This window comes from Cyanistes caeruleus, chromosome 7, assembly GCF_971803275.1.
Source record: "Cyanistes caeruleus chromosome 7, bCyaCae1.hap1.1, whole genome shotgun sequence".
NCBI classification, from domain to species: domain Eukaryota; kingdom Metazoa; phylum Chordata; class Aves; order Passeriformes; family Paridae; genus Cyanistes; species Cyanistes caeruleus.
Window position 1 is genome coordinate 26,181,234 of NC_141707.1, and position 23,616 is coordinate 26,204,849.

Sequence of the window (23,616 nt, forward strand, 5' to 3'; positions counted from 1 at the left end):
GGACGCCGGGGGAGCGCGGCCGCGCTTGCAAAGACGCTTCAGAGAGGCAGCGAATGCTCTCTCCCTGGCAGGCTCGCTGCCTTCCCGCAAAGCAGAACAGAGCAGCATCCCCTCCGCGCTACCTGCCCCAGAAGAGATGCGGCGCCGCGCCACAGGGACACAGCCAGCTCCCACTGGGAAAAGCCACTCTTTGCAGCTCATATCCCCAACACGGCACAGCCCGCCCTTCCTCCCATCTGTAATAAACCCCCACCGCAGCGCTTGCCCCCACCACCCCCGCCAGAGACCAGACCAGGACCAACTTCTGCTGGCTGGGGTTTTATTATTTATTAATCCGAATTAAAAAAAAAAAAACCAAACAATCAACCAAACAGAAGCATTTTCACACCCCGGCAAGGTCAGGGTGAAAAGGAGGGAAAAGGCAATGGTTATAAAACAGGAACCCGAGGGCAAGGAAGAGCTATGCTCTGCCCTTGTTATGCAAGGCTGTGAGAGGAGGAGGGAAGGGAAATGGTGGGATTTAAGACACTGTTGGCACGACACTGCAGATGATCAGCAAAATGGGCTACTCGAAGAGGGGGGAGAAATTAAGTAGCTGCCCAGGCTTGCCTGCAGCCAAGAGCAGGCTTTGATGCCGCAGAGCCTGGGAGCTCCTCCACTGCTTCCGAGAGCCCTCTGCGGCCACATTAGCCCCTCGGCACAGAGGCGGCAGGTAAGTGGCTGCTGGTCCAGTTTAATTGCAGTGGGGCTGTGGCGGATGCCAAGGCAGGTTTCAAAGCTGAAATGGATGCACCTGGCTGGCAGAGAGGAGCGCAAGGAGCGGGGGAAGGGAGGGGACAGGACTGAGAGGCGCCTGGCGGCCAGCAGCGGGTGCAGAAGGCAGCATACCTGGAGCCTGCAGGCGGCAGGGGATCAGTCGGTGGTCTGCCCGCTGCCTCAAGGCAGGTGCCCTCACACTGAGCTCCATGTGATCAGCCAGTCAGCAGCCTTCCCAGGTCTAGATGAGAGGCCAGCACACATCAGCCTCTGGCCACTGGTCAGCTGTGGGAGTGCACTATTTACAGCACAAGAGGCACAATCCCGCCGTCTTCTTTCCCTGAGCCCTGGCAAGCAACCTTACGACGCATGGGTTCATTGCAATTATCCACCCCTCCTCTTGGGGCAAGCACTGCAGTGGCCTGGCTGCAGCCACTTCCTCCACACACCAAAGGAAAGGAAGAGAGAAGCTCACTGCGCCAGATGGATGCAGAGCCAGGAGCAAGGATGCGCTGGCAGGGAAAAAAGCTGTCCCTGGGCTACCTGCAGCTGAGTAGCAGTATTAGGAGGGGATAAAACTGGATCAGCTTTTATTCAGTTCACTCATCTAAACAGACATGTAAACAAGAAGTGACAAGGAACTGGAGGGATGTGGCGCGCATACCTGCTGTCATGCACCACTAGGGCGGAGGCTGAGTTTGCTGGAAGAGTGGACATCTGCACTACCCCCTGCCTGGAGGTGGGGGAAGAGATGCCACCCAAGCCTCCCGGAGAGACTGGGATCTATACAGATTGTTTTTATTGATTTTTTCTTTGAAGCTGTAGTATCAGCATTTGCTGGTGTTGGGATCCCCGGAGGCTTGCTGCACCGCTACAGAGCAGCCCTTTGGCTGGGTGGGATGGTCCGACAGGCCGGCAGCCAGCTGGCGTGCCCAGTTTGTTGCAGAAGAGGTCACCTGTTCCTGGTTCTTTGTAAACCTGAGCTGTTTCTTCCCCAGTGCCCCACCTCCCCCAGCAGTCATTGCGGAGGAAGAGGGATGCCCCGTGGGTCAGTGACTTGACCCTCTTGCAGGTTCTTGACAAGCTGAGCCAGCCAGCGTTTTGTGGTGGTGTCATCCTTCAGGACCTGGGCGAAGGTGGTGTCCTTCAGCTGGTCAGGAAGGCACTGCCTGAGAGCTTCACGTGCCCTACATCAAGAGACAAGAAACGGGGCCCAACAAATAAACTCACAGGGGCAAGAGGGGAGCAAACCCCACTGGGGACACAGCGTTGCCTGGAGGTGTCCCTGCCACAGCCAGCCAAGGAAAGCACTGAGCAGCAGCAGCACAGCAGGTGGCACTCAGCCAGCCAGCACAGCTCCCACCCCTCACACTAACCCAGCCAAGCAGCACCTGCACCCCAACACACAGCAAAAAAGTAATGCGATGCCAGGAGAGACTCAGGCAACAAATACACACCCAGCAGCTTTGGGCAGAGCTACTGGTCAGCAGGAGACTAGTTTTGTGAATAATGAATTTCATCTGCTGCTAACAGCCTGTCTGATGAAGAAGAGGGAGAGTATAGTGTACCTTCCACCTCAGCCCTTCTTTGTATCTTGTTCAAGCTACATTTGGGCTCTGGCAGTAGTAACCTGCACAGCTAGAATTTGCACAATCCCCAACAGTCACTGTTTCTCCCACATACCATAGAAGCTCCTGTGACTGTCAGAAAAAAAATCAAAGCAAAAACCCCACCCATCTTCCAGACTGAGCTAAGGCTGACAGAGCAGGAATCTTGATTCCTCCCCGATGGGTACTGTGGAGAACTGAAGAACTGCGCTTCCAAGGGCACAGGAGAAGCCCCTGCCCAAACTCATAAAATGTTTACCTGGGGTTATCAGAAAGGCGAAGATAGCAGCGGACAACATGTTTCAGCAGCCGTGCCGATGGCTCCTTGGAGAGCTGCAGGACCATTTTACCCTGTTTGACAGAGGCCAATGCCACCAGTTAGTGTCTTTAAAAGAACAGCTTCACAATCACCAGAGACTGGGAAAGATCATTAAACCACTCACTCTGGCTTCCCACACAGCACAGCCCATTTACCTTTTATCTAGATACCCTTGCATGGAGCCTGGTGCTGCTTGCCAAGTTGCCTTTGAGAATAGCAGCTTGCCATGACTTGGAAAGGATTCTCCCAGAAGCTTGGGGAAAGCTCATCTTATTTCTGTTTAACTTTTACTTTCCTAGAACTACTTAGCAACTCTTTGTGGGATTGAAGAGAACCTGAGGTTTCCCCCTCATGGAAGACAGACACATTACAAACACTTTGATAAACTCAGGCTGAGTGACACCATGAGGTGTGTTCCCAAGCTCTGCAACACCCCCTGTTCTCATATGAATTCCCTTCATTTCAACATGCTTTTAAGACAATAGCAATACCCTGGAAAGCCAGGCCATAGGACTTGCCTCACCCACACCACATGTAGCAAGATCCTTATCCAGTCTTAGCATGCATCCAAGCAGCGTATTTTTTCTTTCTGCTACATCCCTCGTGAAGCTGTTCCAGGGAAGCAAGGCACAAACAGATCTTCCTGGCCCAGTCTGTTTCCCACAGGAAGTAGGACTTTGCACATGGCTGCACCTTTGAACGTGCTCAGCTGAGCAAACAGTGTGGATGCCTTCACACACCTGCTCTGAAGAATTTAACAGACAGCTGGCTTGTATTTAGGAGTCAATCACATCTGCTCAACAGGTTTTTTTCCTGTAAACTACATTGGCTAGCACTAACTATTTTCCCCATTAGCCAAATTCACCTGTATTTCAATATCCTGGTCGTTAGCAATTAGCAGGTCCCCCTCATCTGCCCTTTTGCAAGCTTACTGTTCTTAGCAATTCCCTAGGATACCAATTATTTCTTCAAAATAAATAACCACAAGCTCCTCAGAGAGTTCCTGGATGGAAAATGCAAACTTGCTCTTTTAAAAGCATGTAATACTTGTGTGACATCTTACTCAGTTATCAAGACATGGAAGTAAATCATCACCCTCATTAGACAGGAGTACACTATCCTTATTTTTGAAACAGACAACAAAAAAGTCTGTTAACATTTTCATCTTTCTCTCTTGCACTATGGAATATTGACCCTGCCTGCCAGTGCTTCACCCAATGGTGGGACTACACATGCTAACACAGGTTTACACACCCACATCCTTCTGTGTTCAAGGAAGAATTCACATCTGGGAATAGCATGGTCACCTTTCCCTACCTCAGAGTTTCTAACTGCATCCTTCACTTTGCCCCCAAGTCAGATGTACTTTCATCAAAGCTGATCTTCTTGAATGCAAAAATCACATCACATTGGATACTAGGGACATCAGCTCAAAATCATTCATATTTTGCTGTTTGTGGGTGAATAGGAGGCAATGTTTTCTTTACATTTGCAAAAGTAGACAAGTAAATATCCCTAATGAAAATATTAACATTTAGTCAGAGAACCAGCATTGCTAAGTGCCTAACTCACTCTTGCATTTTCTTCTCCTGAGACCACCCTTTTAAAAGCAAACAAACACACACAAAAGCATGGCAACAACTATTCCAGGGTAGATTTATATTCCCCTTGGCAAGCTCAAAGATAAAGCTCAAGTTGGGGCTATTACTCCTGGGATGAACAAATTTTGAGTACCCAAACTTGTCCTTTACAGGGATCACAGAATGGACAGAACTTGTTTGCTCTCTGTATTCGAACACAAAAATTTGAGCACCTGCAGCAGCTAGTAGGAGTCAGATTCAGAAAGGAAAAAAATGAAGGTGGCATTCCAGGCAGCAGACAGAAAACACATGAAACTCCTTGGTCAAAGACACTGTGGGTGCAAAGGGTTTCTATGGGTTCAAGGGGTGGATGGGACAAACACTGGGGCTTACTACATAGAAACCCCACAAGTGGCCCCAGAAATCCACAGCTGTCAGCTGTGGGACTGTTATGAGGACAAGGATGATATATACTTGCCCTGCTCTTTCAACATGCTGTGAGAGACAGGGATGGGACATCGATCCATGATCTGTGTGATCATTATTACATAAAATCTAATCCATTCACATCCCACCAACAACTGGAAACACCCACAACTCTGGAAAATATTTTTCTTCTCTGAAGAGGTTTACCTGTTTTGTCTTGGGGACTTAGTATATCACAACTAATATGTGTTCTCTTGACATGGAAACCAGAAGTATACAAAGGAAATGTGGAAGCAGAGCTACAGTACCACAAGCAATTAGCCTAAGAATGATCTGCCTTCCTCATCCTGTGCTCCAGCAAGACAGCAGTAAAATAGTTGCTGAAGAAGCTGACTGCTATAGCATGGTTTTTTCTTTTTTAGATATAAATACTTTAAAAACAAATAATCTTACCAGTATCATGGCAACATGGGAAAACCGCTCATAAGTCTGACAGATATATGCCAGCCCTGTGTCATCCAGGAGGATTTTCTGAAGAATAAACGTAGCAACCTAGAATGGGGAGAAAGCAGAAACCAAAGCATATAAACAACTTATCTACCCTGAAAAAGGACAGCCTTTGTGTGGTGCCCTTTTCAACTCAGCCCCAGAGTTGAAAAGCCTTCTAGCAGGTAGAAAATGCTTTATTCAGTGAAAGTTAGAATCCAAAAGAAAATGCAGGACAGTACACAATGCCTGGTATCTCTGACTAAAGAAAAGAGATGGACACAAAGCAGAGTGTACAAGATGACTGGATTCAGGTTGCATAAGATGCCAGCTACTGCCAGGCCACTCAGGCAGCCTCAGGTCTTGGTCTGTTTGGTTTTTTGAGGAGGTAAAAACTCCATTCAGACTTGTCCCAGCATTTGCAACAGCAGAGAAATCAGCTCTGCAGGGCACTGGCTACCTGGTCAATCAGAGACGAACAACAAAGTGTCTTTATTAAAACAAAAAAAGAAGGTACCGTTTTGGAGAGCTCACTTCCAGACTCCATAATACGTAAGCACAGGGGGATAATTTCTGTTGTCAATAAGAAATTTATCACTTCTTGCTCGTCAGTTTTCACCAAGGCCCCTTGAAGTAAAAGCAAAACCCAAAATCAGTAAATGATAAACTGTTTCAAAAAATTCTCACCTTTCAAAGAGGGCCTGTGCTCTGCCCTCCCCAGAAACCATTCTGTCCGAAAGCCAGGCAGAGCAACTGTCATCCTAGACATGTTGCTGCACATGGCTGGAGAAGAAATCATTTTGGCAGGGTAAAAGTAATGGGTTTGGGGATTATTTTTCAGAAAGAGGATGCATTCTTGGCTCTCCCTCAGTAGTAATACAAACACAAGAGGATCATGCATTTTGAGACTCTTTATGTATTGAGAGATAAAATGATTTGGGCAGGAAGAAGAAAGAAAAAAAAAAAACAACAGGATAAAGGGAAGACAGGGAAAATATACCCAAGTGAATCAATGACAGAAACCCAAATAAAGACCAGCCTGCACCCACCCATCCCAGTGCCTAGCTGGGAGGGCTGAGGGTGAAGGTACAAGTCTGCAGGTACTTGTACTCAAAAAGTATTTTTGGAATGCATTTAGATTTCAGTGGGTTTTTTATAAGTCTTTTGTAAGTGAAAAGGAAGAGGAGTCTACCTCCACAATGGAAAAGGGGTAGTTCCTTCTCTTCATACTACAGGACTTGGAAAATCCCAGTAACAAGAGACCTCTGACTTTGGTCATGCAGGTCTCTATGTCCACAGCATGAACTGCTCTAACTCAGTAAGAGCTCAGTGCTCCAGCATTAGTCTGGCTGCTTACCAATGACTCCGAGGCTTGTGAGCCGCAGGTACTCGAACGGACGTGTCTTGCTGACTGTGTGCAGGAAGGGGTACAGGAAGAGAGGAATATGAGCTGCCAGAAAAGCTGATCTGTAGGAAAGAGAGAACACACCATGTGAACAACAAGGAAAACAAAGTGAGCGAACAATCTAGCATCACCACCCAGAGCTTCACACTATTCCCAGTGGACCTCATTGCTACTGCTCCTCAAAAGTGGGTAACAGTAAATTCACTGATGGAAAAGCACAAAGCAAATCCTGCACTGGGCACAGCACAAAACCTAACACCTGATCTGTCAATTACCTGCACTCCTGCCTCAGCTGACCAGGAACTGAGCACACCCTATTGTTCTTATTACCTCCTCCTGCCACCCAGACCCTGTTTTGTACACTCACTGCTGCATTTCACCCTGCAGGTTCCCAATGGCAAGGATCGTCAGCCACAATGCCTGTGAAAAGTACCTCTAAGAAGTACAGACTGGCTGAGCTTTTAGGTATCATCAGAGTTTAAATGTGCACCAACACCTTTCCCCCAGAGTCCTCACACTGCCTTCTGGCAGTAATGAAAAATAAAGACTGCAGGTGGAATGCTGGAGGTTGCTCTGCTAACAGAGGGAAGCTCTCTTACACAATCATCCAAAATACTCCTCCATTTCAGTTTTCAATCTTTAAATGTAAAGATGAGTCATCAAAAGCTATCCTATTTCTTTGGATATCATCTCATGGAGGATTACTGTTTAACACTGCTCTGCAGCAGCTCAAAACCAACTTCAGCTATGCTGCTGCTCAGCAGTAACAGAAGCATGAGATTGTGGATCTCTGGGTAGTTTCCTCCTGAGTTTTAACTACTGATTTTGGCTGAACCAACATCTTGTTTTTCCCTACTGACATGGACTGGGCACAGATTGAGAAAATACGAAGTCAGACTCTGGCTGAGGACTCCAAAAATGGTTCTGCCATGGCTCCCTTGCCTCACACTTGCCTGGCAAGAACAGTCCTGTTCATTCCACCCTTTCAACACCTGGTTTAAAAATCTGTAAGCTGAAATTTAAGGAGTTTCTTTGATTTCACAGAATATTCTGAGTTGGAAGAGACCCACAAGGATCATGGAGTCCAGCTCTTAAGTGAATGGCCCATATGGGGATAGAAGCCACAACCTTGGCATTATTAACACCGTGCTCTAACCAAGCTCCTTGTCTAAATAATTATTAGCTCAATGATCCTTGCACACAGCACTGAACAGAAAGGTAGCCTCAGCTCTGGCTGACCTCTCAGAAGCTGCCACAACCCAATGTTCTGAGCATTTGAAAGATCTCGGGATGACCCAGGGAATGCAATGCATTTAGGACCATAAAGCTGTCATCCTGATAATCCATGCAAGCAAATAAAAAGCAGCAGGCAGCTGCCTATCTATCAGCTCTGCTGTCTGTTTCACTTGTCTCAAGTGAAAAAAGAGAAAGGAGCTAAAGTGCTTCTAAAGTCAAAGATATGTGCTGAGGTGTCAATATCAACACCTCAGAAAACTCACACAATTTGGAAGCACTTACCTCGTTTCAGGGTGTGATGCAACACACTGTAGTAGAGCTAAAGCATTGCAGACTCTGTTGGACTGATGGGCTGTCAAAGTCGGAGGGTTGATTGATGGGTAAATATTTACAATTTCCTAAAAATTAACAGAGAGCAGAAAGTTAAAGGAGACAAATATCAGAAAACTACACCAAAGCACTTGCCTGGCAAGGAAGTGCAGCGACAGCAGAAAACGGTCTGCTCCCACCACGCCATCACTTTCAAGTTACACGGCAGCCGCCTTGCTGCCCAGGCAAGGGCAGAGCTGGGTCAGAGTCAATTTGACATGGAGTCACAGGAGTGCATTCTAATCTTAATCTGCTCCCCTCACCACATGATCCAACAAAGATCATATTCCCAAGCAGTGGCAATAAGGGATCCCACCAGTTCCTCCCCAGATCCACCTCATGGATGCACAAGCTCTGCAACATGCTGATGCTGCACCATGGAATAAAGACACAGACAGCCTGACCCACCTGAAGGAGTGCTGCAATTGTGCCAAATGAGTGCCACAGCATTGGAGCGAGGTCAGGCACAGACTCGCGCTTCTTGCTTAGCTCCAGCAGTGCATTCTCCCGTGTCTCGGGGCTGGACAGCTCATTGATCCATTGGTAGATCTTTTCACGGTCAACCTGAGCCAGTGCTGTTGGCACAGGCTGGGAGGGAGACAGGAAAGCTTCAGTCCAAATATTTTATCCAGTTCTCACCCAAACCGTTCCTACAATCTGACAGAAAAAGAAACTCCCGACTGAGAGTGCGGGACCTAAAGCACTATTAAGATCTTCTGGCTATGGATCCATCCCTTCCTTAGATCAGTTTTAGTATTTCACCTATTTGAAATTCTAAGGCTTTATTTCCTGGACTGACTTGTTAAGACAGTCTCTTTTAATCCTTTTGTCAAGCACTACCTTTGTAACTTCATTCAGCAGTGAGAGCCAAGCTCTGTGCCAGAAGAGCTCCTGGGGAGCGACACATACTTCAGCCAGCTTTCATTTGCTCCACTCGCATTTAGCATGCATTTATTTCATGCTTCAAGTACAAGATTCCACAGGTTCAGAGTAAGGCAGAGGTTACCTTTTTCTCTCCACAAACACCCATGACATTGGAAACTGCCAATGAGATTCACTCAGTGCACATGAGAAAAATCTTCATAGAAATACTAGAAAAATTTTCACTACTTCACCATCAGCATGACACCGGCCACAGCCAGGAACAGCTGCTGTTCCCAATGGCTCAAATCGATACCAGGTACATTGTCCACATGCATGGAGCTAAAAGGGAATTTTTCAACAACGACTTTGTGCAAGATCCCAGGATGATTTGATTCCTGTTCAAAATAAGCCCAGAGAAGGGTAGATCTGTATTCCTAGCCAAAACACATTTTCTGCTGCTTGGAAGAAATCCAGATTTTGCTTTTGCCTCTCTTGAGACATCGGGGAAAGAACAATATCAAGACCAACAAGTTCTCAATACAAAACAAAATGAGGAAGAGAGAAAAGAGGGACTGTATCATAATTTCTGTGGAAAAGGCAAGGCAGGAGTCTTTCACTGAAACTTTGTCTCTGGTCTCTGCTGGCATAAGCAACATTTGGTGCAAACAAATGCTCTGCAGGCTTCCTAAGGAAATAGTCTGGTGACTCAAATACAAAATTTTGAGGAAGACAAAAATTATCACTAAAACCTCCTGTGTGAACACTTCTAAAAGCCAGGTCAGAACCTTTTCAAACACTGCTTTAGTGGTTGTTATTGAAGCCAAGCACAGCCCCGTTGCTCCTGAGCCAGCCCAACCAGCATGCAACCAGCTCTGCATCCCGCTCTGCACGGTGATCCCAGCTGGGAACAGGACTGTATTTCTTTCTTTTTTAACCCCAACTGAAACTTTCCATGTGCTCCCCACAACAGATGCAAGCAGAGCCCACACTGCACTGACAGCAACGCTGTCACCAAGCAGCTCACCACCAAGACACCACACAGGAGAATACAGGGGAGATCAGGAACTGCAAATGGCTCAATGAGACCTGAAGCCACATGGCAGAGGCAGTCCCAGAAGGGATGCAGGAGTAATGGACAGAGACTTCTAAACCTTTGGCAGGCACCAACAGCTTTCCTTCTCTATGTCTGCGAAAATTTCCCTCCTGTTTATCCCATTTTATAGTCACGTCCAAAGAGATTCTTCCCCAGCTGTGGGATTTCTCTCCTCTCCAACCACTTCCATTGAACTTAATCGTTCATACATAAGCCATTGTAGTGTTATCAGTCCCTGTACCCTAGGGCTCAAATACTTTTTTAGCTGTTCATATTTCCTCCTATCCTCTTTTTTCTCACTGCCATGGTTTAGGGATGGTATTTTCCAATTTAGTGCTCCCACTGAAATCACTCCAAACCATTTGTCACCCACTCCCTCCCTCCCTCCTCCTCCAAGTCCCCCTGCTCCAAGATGGAAAGGGGAATTGGAGGTACAAAAGGTAAAGATCACAGGTTGAGATAGGAACTGGAAACAGCAATGAGATAAAAAAAAATAATAACTAACATTAGAGACAGAGGGTACAAGAAAAGAGAAGTTATTGCTCATCCCACAGAACCCCCCCCACCCCCAGCAATATCCAACTGCTTCCTGGGTCACACCAGCTCAAACCCAAATCAAGTTCTTTCTCCCTCCCTGAAAACTGATGTGAGGTGGTACAGAATAATCTCTGGGGCCTAGCTATGCTCCCTTGGGTCTACTGCAAAAATTAACTCTGTTCTGGCCAGAACCAGGATACTCACCTACTCAATTTGTAATTTTTTCCCTAAAATCTCTAACTATATTAGTGATCCTGCCAAATTTCTTGTGCCTCTACAACTGTGAGTGCAATTACAATTAGTTAGAATTAGTAATGCTAACTTCTATACTGAACCTCAAAAAGGAGAATGAACAGAGCTCATTTGTTTTTATGTGGGATGGTGGATTGACAAGCAGTGTAGCAATAATGTTGTTATAATTATGTTATCTAAAGCTTCCATCTATTTTTCTAGACCCACTAGTTTCAGTTCCTGTAAGCTTAAATACATCAACCCCTTAAAAGCACAGCCATGCACTTGTGATCCCTAGAGAACACTAAATAGATTTTCCACGCAATTAAGTTTATGATGTCCAATATCTGTGTTAGTCAGAATAAACTGCTTTTCATAAGCTCTACAGTTGTTCCTTTTGTTTTAGTTTAAATGGAAATATGTATTTTTTTCCTAATTTCCTATTTCATTACTGTTTCTCCTTCTCCCTCTAAGACCCAAAATTCTGGGGAACCCTTAGAGCCAGACAAATCCTGCAAGCTCCAGGACAGAACTGCGCCAGGCAGACTTTCTTTTGCACACAAGGAAAGCAAAACCTACCAACAGTATTAGACCAGGAAAAATCTTGAAACACCTTTTCTCCTTCTTGGAGAATCCATAGCCAATCTTTGCAACTTCCTGAGGGGGATGAGGGCAAGCACCAGCTATGGATGGTACTGCACTGTAATGAGGCAAAAGGGAAGTAGGAACAGGCAGCATCTGCTGCCCTGAGGGGCTTTTCACTATCTACTCTTTCCCTCTGCAGTCAAGGCCAGCAGTAAAACAGCTCCCCAGAGGGCAGAGGAGGTGGCTGGCACCCGGAGGCACAGCAGATGAGTGTTTTAAGGTCTCTTAAAGATCTACTCTGAACCTTGTGCCTCAGCGGGAGGGTCTTCTTTACCTTTTCTTATCCCACCCTTTCCTATCCACATCCTTTTCTTCCCTGCTCTTCCCCCTCCACACACTCTGTGGATAATGTTTTGGATTTATTTTGGTTGTAGATTAATTAATTTTAGACTTTTATTTGCTTTTCCTCTATGTGCTTTTTAAGTAGCAGAGCAAACCTTATCAACGAATTTTGTCACGCTCCTGCTTTTACCAATACTTTTGCTAGTGGTTCTTAAAGGGACCTTAAAACACTGATTCGCTACAGGAAGCATCCAGGCGCAGGGAGGGAGCACGGCAGACAAAGGGAAGGAGGAGAAGCCCTATGTGATACACAAAGGCCAGAGCCGGGCCGCCCAGCAGGGAAACTCTCCGTGCCTCGGACGAGCCAGGCCACAGCAGAGCCCGCACCGCCGGCACGGAGCAGCCCCACGGGAGCAGCCGGAGTTGGGCAGCTGCCAAACGGCCCCCGCCGGTGATGCCGAGGGGACGGAGCTCGCGGGGGCCCCGCCACTCCGCGGCCTCAGCTTCCCCCGCAGCCACCAGCGGCCGCGCTCCCGCTCCCCGCACGGCCCGCGCAACGGGGTCCCATCCCTAGCGCCTCCTCAGCGCCGCCCGGCGGAGAGCGGAGCCGCACGCTCACCGCGGCCGTGGCCAGGCTGTGCATGGTCGGAGGATGGGCAGGGAGCCGGTGCCGCCTCAAGCCGCCGTCACGGCCGCCGCCATGGACTCGGTGCCGCCGCGACCTCTCACCCGCCGCGCGGGGGACGCCGGGACGGGGCCGGGCGGGGCCGGGCCTGCGCGCGAAGCGGGCGCGCGCGGGGCGCGCCGGGAAGGCGCTGCCGCGCTGACGTGAGCGGGCGCGCGTCGCGCGCCGTCTCGCGCTGCTGTGGCCGGTTCCCGCCATCCGCCGCCGCCCCCTTCCCCCGCCCCCCCGGGCCTCGCCCCGGGCCCCGCGGGACGCGCCCGAACGCGCCGGAACGCAGGTACCGGGGCTCGCCGCCACCGACTCCTACCCGCTCCCGCCGGCCGCGTGCCCCTCCCGCCGCGCGGCGACCGCCTGCCCTCAGAGCGGCCCGGCCCGGGGCAGACGGCGCTCCCGTGCTCTCCATGTCCCTGTGTGGGTGAGAGGTGGAAGGGGAGCGGGGCTAGGCCCGGGAAGAGCGGGAGCACCGCCAGGCCGGGCCGGGAGCGGCGGCGCCTGAGCGCGGGATGCCTGGGGGAACCTCCCCGGCAGCGCCTCCCGGGCTGCGCGCAGGGGCCGCTCCATTCATTCCTTCTGGTTTTTATCGAGAAAACGCCTCGCCGTGCTTTCCGGAACCCTTGGGGCTGTGTCTCGCCCCCGGGCCCGTGGCTTTACCGGGCCGAGAGCAGCGGGGAAAGCTGGAGACCCCCGTTCCGGGCCCTGCCAGGTGGCCGCGGATCCCGCGCCGTCAGAAAAGAGCTCGTTTTCTTTCTTGGCTTTCTCCAAAACTTTGGTTCCCATCTCATACTGGCTTTCCTCGGGCAATTTTTTTTTTTTTTTCTCTCTTTTTTTTTTTTTTCCTCCCCTTTAGATCCGTTGAAGTGAAGGGGTTTTGAGAACTTCTGTGTCTGGAATTGTGTCTGCTCACCTTTCAGCAGTAAGGAATCGGTTCACTGCTGTTCATACTGGGAGAGATTTTATTAATTTAAGTTTCCTTCACTGCTGTCCAGCTCTTCCTCACTGTGTTTAAAAACAATGAAACGGTTCTACCAAGCTTCTACAGAAAGTTCAAGCCATGCTTCCGTCTTCCTTTAGCCATTATTTGGCCCGCCAAGTTACACATTTCTCCTTTTTAACAGGTTTTTAAGGTGGATCACGCTTACTCTTGATAGCTCTTTTCTGTGAGAAAGCATGGCTCTGTTAAAGGTGCATGGACCTGTCCGGATGCGCAGCATGCAGACTGGGATTACAAAATGGAAAGAAGGGAGCTTTGAAATTGTGGAGAAGGACAACAAAGTGAATCTAGTAGTTCACTACAATGTTGGAGGAGTTCCAACGACATTTCAGGTATGCCAGACATTAAGGCTTTTGTTTCAACAGTATGTGGATTGTGCTCTCTTGTGAACAGCTGTCCCCTTCAAGGCTATTAAGTATCCTGCAGACTTCCCTCTGTCACTGTTTCTTGTTCCTCCTTTCCTGAACACAAATCCCTTTGTATAACTCTCCAGTAAATTATTTACATGTATTGTTAAAGGATCTACCAAGGCTGGCATTGAGATACCACTGAACTGGAAAAGCAGAGAAAAGTTATAGAAGTATAGAGCATTGTGGCTCCTATTTTAGATTTTTGCAGCCTGTAACCTTTCTGTTACTGGCACATTTGCATTCTCTAAAGATATAAAAGACCCTGAGCACTTTATACTGGCTGTTTCCCCAGCTGATGGGTAATGGTGTTAATACACCTGTAGCCTTTTGCAAGACTTTGCTGAACATTAGTTGTTACAGTTTTAAGTTTTGAATGCAGATGCAGATCACTGTTAAAGATTCTCTTGAAATATTCAGCCAAAATTTTTCTCTTTATATAGTTGTTTTCAGATCAGTCTTCCAAGATTTTGTGCAAAATTCCCCAAATCAAAAGCAGAGTGCTTTTTCTGTAAGAAATACATACCTGTTTTAAAAATATGTAAATGACAGAAGATCAGTTGGAAGAAAAGAAATCCAGTCTTATTTAGCAATTTTGCAACAGCATAAACTGATCTATATGTTGGCTTCTTTTTCATGCCACTGTTGTTTTTCATCAGTAATGTTCACCAGTCTGTTCTCTGAGCCATTTATTTCTGTGTGCAGATGCTATGAAAAAAAGTTTATTTTTTAAGTTAGGTTTTTGCTGCCTTAGTGTGCTGAAAAGTCTCAGCAAAAAATCTGGCAGCTAGTGTTGCCTTGAAAACAAGGCTGTGAGGAAATTGGTAGCTGTGGATTGTTCTCACCTGTGTTACTGTGGACTCAAAAAGAGTCTCTGCCTTCTCATGTGTGCTGCTGTGGCTGCAGGTTTGGTTTAATCCACTGTTGGACCATGTTGCTCCTGAGGAGAGCAGTCTTGTCTTCCCCTCCCTGGGTGCTTGTTATCACACACTCCTTTCTGCCTGGATGAGTGATGTGATGTGACAGCAACTCCAAGGGAGGTTCCACAGGGAGGATGAGCCTACAGAACAGCTAACCATGGCCTAAAGGGGCAGGTTTTGTTCCTAGCCTCTCATGTCTGCTGCCTGGCACTTGTCAGATCTTTGTGAGCTCAGTGGAGGGTTTTCACAGAAATTTGGGGAAAGGACTGAATGCAGGATCTAGTGGAGGGGGAAATAAACCACCATGCAGCTGGGACTTCAGCAAAGGAAGAGGAGGAGGCTTGTGTTGGAGGGTAGTTCATGTGAGACAGCCCCAGGCTGTTGGCATTCCACTTCAGGTGTGACAAATTCCCGATGATCTTGCTTTAGAAGTAGCATTCCCAGTTTTTTTGGCAAGCTGCTCTGAGAGGACTGTGGGTGATTTCTCTGCCTGTTTTTACTTTTCAGTAATGGAAGGTTTGGATGGATCCAGTGTTATATTTTTTTTTTTTTTCTACAGTGACTGGTGTGTCATCAAATTTCTTCTATCAGATGATGTTTTAGAAATGTTTCAGAGCTTAAACTAAGTTGTCCCAGATAGTATTAAGAGAAACACTTTGTTTCCCTGCACCTGCCAAAACTTTGTGACACTTGACTGGGTCCTAGTAGGTGCATTAAAAGAGTATGGATGTAGTCTTCTGACAGCATTTTGAGTTTAAATGGGTTGTTTTGCACTGAGATAGTGAAGTAATTGTAATCTCTTTGCACTGGGCTCAGTGTTTTGAAGAGAGAATGAAAAACTTGGAGCCTATTACTCAGTTCTTAGGTCTTTGAAGATATTTTTAGCTTATATTTTTAAAAAAATCCCAACAGCTCACAAAAAAAACCTAACCCAAAATACAAGGATTAAGCACAATGTGTTTCAAAAGTGTAATGTTGCCATTAAAACATTAGTTCCTGATTGAGGTGGTTTTCCAGCCCCTCTTACAAGCTGCTGTTGTATCTAGATTGGTTTTCCAAGAAGCTAGAGATTGTAATGGAAAAAAAAGAAATCCCATTGGTGGACATGGAGTGTCTTTTATTTTCTCAGTCTTTTTGAGCTACCCTCAATCTGCATGAGTAGTAGAAGCTTTACCCAACAGCCAGTTTTTGTAGATGATTTAGCATGAAGTAACGAGGTTATTATAAAGTAACAGGGGCATCATTGGGAGCGCAAACTCTTACTAAAATTATTTTTGTGCTCAGCCATAACCCTTTAAGTTTTAATACCACTTAATTGCCATGATGTTGCATAAAGACTAAGCATGTTTCTTACTCAGATTGTTTAAGCCATTTCAAATCTCTCTTCTCTGGGAGCAAATTATGAAGTGAGACATTTATGTTTAATACTTGAAATTTTCCCCATCTTAAATTGTATTCCACACTTTATGTGGAAGTTTTCATAAATGTGACTTCATAAAGTTGTTTTTCCTTTACGTTTACAAGTGTCATACTCAGTAGGAAAGCAGGTTTCAGAAAGCCTATCTGGGACTCTAGACTGTTGAGCAATATTGATACCATCCTTACAGTTCTGTCAGGTGCCAAGGTCACAGATTGTGTTAATTCTATGAGGTTTAATGTTTCCTTGAACTGGAGCAAGGAGAAGTATTTTGGTGGGAGTCTCTCTTATCCTGTCTATTTGAAATATTTTGTTTAAATTTGTAAGTATGTTGGCCTTTTAAAGTTGGACTTTTGCTTATAGTCACTTTCTTGTTTTCAGTTAAGCCATAATATTAAAACCGTGACCTTACGACCAAATGGCAGAAAACTGTGCTGCCTGATGCTAACACTAAAGGATACCAGCTTCCTGACAATTGATAAGGTACCATTTAAAGATGCACATGAAATGCGGATGTATTTGGATGCAGTCCATCAAGACAGGGTTCATACTGGTAAGTGCAGTTGTTGTAAATCATGTTCTAACGTTGTGGAGAGATGTTGTGTTTTCTTTTTCCCATCTTATCATGGTTTAACCATATCAAACAACAGCTAAGGCCCAGGCATCTGCTCACTCATTCTTCCCAGTGGGGTTGGGAAGAAAATGAGAAAAGTGAAAATGAGGGAACTTGTGGGTAGAGACAGTTGAGTAAGTAAAGCAAGAGCTGTGCACACAACCAAAGCTAATGAGGAATTCATTCACCACTCCCTGTGGGCAGGCAGGTGTTCAGCCATCTCCAAGAAAGCAGAACTCTACCATGTGTAATGGTGACTGGAGAAGACAAACACCATCACTGTGCCACATGGTGTGGGATATCCCTGTGGTCAGTTGAGGTCAGCTGTCCTGTCTGTGTCCCCTCCTGGCTTTTTGTACATCCCCTGCTTCCTCAGGGGTGATGTGAGCAGGAGAAAAGGCCTTGACTCTGTGAGCAGAGCTCAGCAGTAGCTACAACATCTCTGTTATCAGCACTATTTGCAGCACAAATGCAAAACATGGCCCTATCGTCGTTATTGGGAAGAAAATTAACTGCTCCAGCCAAAACCAGCACACATCTTCAGCACATTTTGTCCTTCTTGTTCCTGGCTTTCTTTGCACTTCAGTAAATGCTTCTTTCTGGCTTCAAACCCCACTTTTTGTTTTATACCCTTCTCATGCTGAACAATAATCAGAGATTAACATACAGGATTTGTTTACATTGTGTGTTGGTATTTGGAAGATTGTATGTTAATCGCCCATGCCCAGTCTTTTAGTTTTTTATTTTACTTACTTTATTATGTTCTTTTTAAGGATAGGAAGTTTGCTGCCAAGTGGCTAAATGTCCAGTACGAGGGATGTCTATAAACATGTGCTTTTGTCTGTGCATTCAGAATATTGTAGTCTGTTGGCAAGAAATCTAGTATGCCCTTTCCAAAATCAACTCCAGCTAAACATTTTGCAAATAAAAATCCTAGTCAGTTAAATGACAATCAAGTCAAATATTGTGTACTTTTTCTGTCAGCTGGGAAACCCTCACAAGGATCTGGCAGCTTTGGAGGTGTGCTGGGTAGCAGGGCCACACAGAAGGAAGCTAACAGGCAATTCTCTTACATAGAGAACCAGGTTTGTAAAATTGTTCAAATTTTTCCTCTCTTATTTTACTCTATTCCTCTCTTTCTCTCATTCTCTTACTGTATGTTGTAATAGCACTGTGCATGTCAATTCCTCACATCCAAAGTGTTTGTAATCTAGAGAGCTTGGAATAGCTGTGTGTAGGGTGGCTGGCAATGCTGTATCTTGCTTGTGAAGACACACCTTCTATAGGAGTAAGAGAGATCAGTGTCTGGCCATGGAAGTCAGATTATGTTCTTCACGTAAGAGCTTTTAGGCAGAGAAGAAGTAGAAATAGAAGGAAAGTACATGACTGAGACTTGCTTCTTGCATAGTTCTGAATCTCCTTTGTTTTATGCCAAACGCCTTACATGTGTGTGACCAGTCAGCATAGGTCTTAATGAGTTTAGGAGACTTCAGCCAAATGTGTACACTGAGAAGCAGCTCATTCAGGTTTGTATCAGAATACAGTTACTGAATTTGTGGTATTCTGCTCACATTCTTGTGTAAATTTCACAGACTTCCCCAGAAGTTGTATTTCTTCAAAATATTTTCGTTCTTTTTCTCCCCAGATTTCATGGTGTAGCTACTGGCTTTAATTTACTTTGTTATCGCTGTGAATATACTTGTATTACTGCCCTGAAGGAGACTGTTTTGGACATTGTCACAAAACAAATTCTACATGTTACTTATAGGCAATCTCACTGTAAAAACTTGAGGCTGTGTATACAGTGGTGAGATTAGACATGTTCAGTTTTCAAGTCTAAAATTGACCAACATGCTTTAGTCAACCAGTTACTACCTCTTTCCATTGCATCACATATAAGGCTTGTTTGGCCCATTGTGTGGGTTTTAGTACAGCTTTTTAATATTTTTAATTGTAATACCACCCAGGATTGATCTGGGGATGGGTAGGAATCACGCCTTGGATTTTTTTAATGTCAAAGCTTGTAAAGGAGATTTTAAAAACTTAAGTTCAACTGATTTAGCATTGGAAAGTGAAAGGGGAAAGTGGTTACTGCAGTAGAGTTTCAAGTTTACGACTGGTATGACTAAGTAAAAATTTTACCCATGTCTAATTAGTGTTTAAACTCTCTGAATCTATTACAAGTAGCATCTCTCCACCTCTGGATGCTACACTGTAGCAAATAAAAAGTGGTGGAAATTGCATATTAGCTGATGGTCCTGTTTCTTCACTTCTGGGTTTTCTCCCTGACCCCCTCCACTTGGGCTTTTCAGACTCCTCCCAAAAGAGTGACTGTGGAGAGTAAGGAGGAAAATACATTTCGCAAGGTGCTGGGTACCCCAGCGAGAGGCTCCATTAAGAATTCTCCTGGAGCTGGAACACCAAGCAACAGGGTGAACATTTCAGCATCTCCTGCATCATCAGTCCCTCACAGGACAGGCTTGTTGGAGAATCGGTAGGAGGGTTTTCTTCTTACTATGATACTGTTAAAACCCAGCTCTTTATAGAGCTAAGGGTGGAACTTGTACACTGAAACATAAGGGGATACAAATCTTCCTCTAGTATTGCTGTTACTTTTAATAGGATGTTAATACATGTGCTTTTATTGCCTCTGACTGGTACTGGCACTAGAGCTTCAAGTACAGCTTAAGAGTTGGGCTGACCAAATGCTTCTCTGTATGCTATAAAAGTGGAGATTGCAGAAGATAGGTCCAAAATGCATGGAAAGCATTGAGGAATTATGTTCAGTTGGATGAAGGTTATTTACTAACCTTACAGAAAGCATGACCACAAATTTTTCTGTCATCAGTGAAAAGAGGAAAAGAACACAACCCTCTGGTTCAGAAATGAGTGAAGATTATCCCAAAGAGAATGATTCATCAACGTAAGTAACAGTTGTTTCTGATTTTTAAGTTCCTTGTTCATTTTCTGTTCTGAAAAGAATGCTTTCAGCCACATGGACCAGGCTAGTCAGCTTGTGAATGCTTGAAATGAGGTATGTGTTCAGAGTTAATAAGGGAAATACAAACTACTCCAGCAGTTTATTTGCATGAACTGGCACATGCAAATTCTGTGTCATTGATCTTTGTCAATTATGTCAGTCAGAACTACATGTGGACTATATGTGCTTTGACCCTTTTCAGAACAGAACTGATAAAGGGGAATTGCCATTTGAAGAAGGTGATTCGTGTGTTTGAAGTCAGATTTAATTGCAAGAGGGTGTGTTTAAATGAATTAGTTAAACTTATATGTGAGTAAAGTTCTGCTCTTTGTGGTCAAGTATTAAAGGTGACAGGAGAGAAATGCCTTAAAACAAGTTCTAAATATTGAACAGGAGTATCCCCTATCTTCCATAACTTCACTGCCTTCCACTCTTCTCTCTGAAGGAATAATAAAGCCTTGAGTGATCCAGCATGGAAGTACTTGAATAGCAGCAGAGAGAAACAGTTGAACCTGAAGCAGGCTGAGGAGAATAGGACATCAGGTAAAAAAAAAAGAATGTAAAGCCAAATGATACCTAGCTACTTCCTACCAGTACAATTTTACCCCTTTGGTACTAGTTCAGCAAGTTGCTGCAGAGGTTTTTTTCTCTATGCCATCAACTTTGTTGCTTCCTCCAGAGCTGTACATGAGATGCAAATAATCTGCCTTCATTTTCAAAGCCTGTCCTGCTCTAGTCTGGCCTTGACCTTTATTCTGCGGTGCTGATGCCAACCCATGAGCCAGCTTGCTTGAAAATTTCAACAGGCAGCTTCAAACAGTTCCAAGCTGCCCTTTCCCTTGGGATGGGCTTTCTGTAAACTCCTTTTTGCTTGCTTTCTTATTTATTTTTAAAACTTTCCTTTGCTCTTAATGCTTTTGTGAACTGTAGGCTGTTTTTTGTGATTAAGATGTGTACCGTTTGCTTTTACTTCCTTATCTCTTCCCCAGAACTTACAGGGAGAGCTCTTTGGGGCCAGGACTTTTGTCCTGCTTGTACCCAATTTCTGTTGGATGCTGCTGTGGGACAAGGCTTTCCAGACAATACAGAAACACTGTCAATATGTAGATAATTTAGTAAGCGGCACTGTTCTTCAGTTTTATGAATAAATACTTGGCTTCTTTCCTCATAAATAGGAATGCATTCAAATCTTGTTTTTCTGGGGGAATGTTGGTGGATTCTTTTTTTAGTGCATCTCTGATGGCGCAAATGTGTTGCTGGAGTAGACAGTAAGGTGAATGTTTACCTCTGAAAGGAAATCTGGTTTTGTCAGAGTCAGAATTAGCATGTGTGTATCCCTGCAAGTTCTGGTAACAGTATTGCAAACTTCTTTTATATACTTGCATTTCTGAAACATGGCTCAAACAACTTCAAGATGGAAAAGAAACAAACAATTATTCATTATTCAAACTAAATTACACTGTAATTCACTGTAATAGGTGAGATTTGGACTCTTGAGAGCATTTTTTTAATGTGGCACCATCTGAGGTATCAGTCTCAGGATCTGTCACAATGATATCATAGCAATGAAACAATTAAAAAGTAATTTACTGTTAAATTGGGAGTGGGAAGAGAAGCTGTTTTCACTTCTGCATACTTACCTTGAATTTTGAGAGCACTGCACTGGAAATCAGGAGTTTTCTATACATGTGTTTTGTCTGTCTGAACAAGAGGTAGATATTTATTAACTTGCACATAGTTAAGATAATGACTTTTTAATATTTCATATTGCACTTTGACTTTGATGGAGACTGAATTGAATACCTTAAACTCCATCATGCCTTTACTTACATAGCATTAACATTCACATTAGTACTTCTAAGCATATGTACTAGTAGTCTCCCAACCAATTCTAGAAACCAGTACTTGAGGATTTTTTAATCTTTTGACTAAATACTTTCAAAGAAGTTGTTTCTTGTGAAAATAGCTTTGTAACCTGGAATAAAATGTCCTGCCTTTCTTTCTCTTTTAAAGGTGTTTTACCTCTGCAGTCATCATCTTTTTATGGTAGTCGGTCCTCTTCAAAAGAGTACTCCACTGGCAGTTCCACCCTGGACAGGTAGGGCTGATTCACTAGAATGAACTGTAAATAGCAGTTGTTTCACAGGAATTAAGCTCTTCAGTTTCCTGTGTGTTGATCACATGGTGCTTAGATGCATAATATGCTGGGGTTTGTTGTTTTGGTATTTTTTCCTCTCCTCCAGGAGCACAGTCCAGTTCTTCAGTGTATCTTCCACTGCCCTGCTTACATCTACAAACTCTAGTTACTGCTTGCTATAGAAAGGCTTTATAAAATCACTCAAGTCTGTTACAGTTATTGTGAATGACTCTAGGTGGTTCAAATTCTATATAAACTTTGCAGTTTAAGACTGAACCCTTGCTTCATTTTTCCCAAGTAGATAAATGGCACACAATTCTATATTTTAATAACAGTATTTTAGCAAATACTAAATCCTGCTTAGTTTGGGATTCTTCTTTGTCAGGTGCCGTGCAGTCAGACTCGTGGTCTCCTCCCTAGATAGATGAGATACAAGATCAAGGGAGAAAAGAAGCATTGTCCATGTTTAAATGTTAGGAATTGAGGTCCATAGTGATTAGGTTACAAGAACAAGAGACTGAAAATGAAGACTCTGGCCTAGATGTGAATTCTAAGCATATCTTGGGTGCTTTTCACTGTGATACATTCCAGTTATATTGTGTGGCTTTCCCAGTCCTTGACTTCTGTAGTGCTGCGATTCCAGTGTCATGGACTATACCTATAAGACAGAGCATTACAAATCTTACCCTTCTTGTACTTTTATTTTTCTAGGTCTAGTGTATCCAGCCAGACCTCTTCAGCCAAAAGAAGCCTGGGATTCCTTTCTCAGCCTGCCCCTCTTTCTGTTAAAAAAATGAGATCTAATCAAGATTACACAGGATGGAACAAACCCCGAGTGCCCCTTTCCACCCATCCTCAACAACAGTTGCAAGGGTAAATTTAATTTTCTTTATCTAGCATGCATACTTTGATCATCAGAACATGCACATTCTTGTTATAATTATTTAATTTAAAAAAATAATCCTGAAATTCATGAACACAGAGGTAGGGAACATTTTTTTTAGTTTGGATGATATGTATTCCTGAATTCGCTTCCTGGGAATTTCAGAGACATTTCAGGTAATTCATGTTTCTTTAATGTGGATTAATTTCTCTGTCTTTATGTGTGTGTGTGTATATATGTGCATTTTTTAAAAGTTTGATTGTAGAAATTCATGGGTGCTTTCCTGATAAATGCTGCCTCCCATGAGTTTTCAGTTTAGGCTGAAGGGGGAACAGCTCCAGTAAGAAACTCTGTGGGGAATTGTTTGGGTGAATATCCTGTGTGTTAGTGTCCTCTGTGTTTATAGACACAAAATATTCAATTTTTTTTAATTGTGGTTTTTTTCAGGTTTTCAAACTTGGGAAACACCTGCTATATGAATGCCATTCTACAGTCCTTGTTTTCAATTCAATCTTTTGCTAATGATTTACTCAAACAGGGTATCCCATGGAAAAAAATTCCACTCAATGCACTTATCAGGTAAAATTCACTTTCTGTGTAAGCTGTTTTCTCCTTCATTGCTGAGAAACTGGTTTGGTAATACTGAAGCATCTTTGTAGAGGGTCATCTGCCTGTATAGATAAAAAAATCCTAGAGCTCTCTGTATTTTGGAGCTGTATTTTGAAATAAGAAATCTGTTGTTAAAAC

At 44.6% G+C, this 23,616-nt stretch overlaps 2 protein-coding genes across 8 annotated transcripts in view; one reads left to right on the forward strand and one right to left on the reverse strand.

The window, feature by feature from the left end:
• Nucleotides 1-305: 305 nt before the first annotated feature.
• Nucleotides 306-12,680, reverse strand: CNOT9 (CCR4-NOT transcription complex subunit 9). 4 transcript variants are annotated; one of them, XM_086898231.1, is made up of 8 exons: nt 12,456-12,680; nt 8,593-8,772; nt 8,098-8,213; nt 6,532-6,641; nt 5,692-5,801; nt 5,142-5,240; nt 2,623-2,714; nt 306-1,943 (listed from the first exon to the last, which is right to left on the reverse strand). In XM_086898231.1, the coding sequence occupies exons 1-8, from the start codon at nt 12,477-12,479 to the stop codon at nt 1,775-1,777; spliced, it is 900 nt and encodes a 299-aa protein (XP_086754357.1). In that variant the 5' UTR covers nt 12,480-12,680; the 3' UTR covers nt 306-1,774. The 4 variants fall into 4 exon arrangements, with proteins under 4 accessions (XP_086754357.1, XP_023786953.1, XP_086754359.1 ...); XM_023931185.2 differs by having other exon boundaries at nt 11,489-12,456; XM_086898233.1 differs by lacking the exon at nt 12,456-12,680 and adding an exon at nt 11,523-12,276.
• USP37 (ubiquitin specific peptidase 37) overlaps nt 12,585-23,616 on the forward strand; it is a 34,767-nt gene continuing 23,735 nt past the window's right edge. The window contains exons 1-10 of one of the 4 annotated variants that reach the window (XM_086898229.1): nt 12,585-12,798; nt 13,637-13,844; nt 16,638-16,809; nt 17,854-17,954; nt 19,182-19,363; nt 19,718-19,792; nt 20,295-20,392; nt 21,863-21,947; nt 22,698-22,859; nt 23,317-23,448. In XM_086898229.1, the coding sequence (XP_086754355.1) occupies nt 13,689-13,844; nt 16,638-16,809; nt 17,854-17,954; nt 19,182-19,363; nt 19,718-19,792; nt 20,295-20,392; nt 21,863-21,947; nt 22,698-22,859; nt 23,317-23,448 (1,163 nt within the window). In that variant the 5' untranslated portion in view covers nt 12,585-12,798; nt 13,637-13,688. Of the gene's footprint in view, nt 13,435-13,636; nt 13,845-16,637; nt 16,810-17,853; nt 17,955-19,181; nt 19,364-19,717; nt 19,793-20,294; nt 20,393-21,862; nt 21,948-22,697; nt 22,860-23,316; nt 23,449-23,616 lie in introns of all 4 variants that reach the window. The other 3 variants (XM_023931187.2, XM_023931188.2, XM_023931189.2) reach the window with 3 other exon arrangements.

Coding starts and splice junctions, on each gene's coding strand:
- CNOT9 (XM_023931185.2), bottom strand. CDS start 11,647: ATGCTGCCTGTTCCTACTTCCCTTTTGCCTCATTACAGTGCAGTACCA. Junction 8,214..8,592: donor CAATTGCAGCACTCCTTCAG/GTGGGTCAGGCT, acceptor GTTAATTTTTAG/GAAATTGTAAATATTTACCC. Junction 5,241..5,691: donor GAAGTGAGCTCTCCAAAACG/GTACCTTCTTTT, acceptor TCCCCATTCTAG/GTTGCTACGTTTATTCTTCA.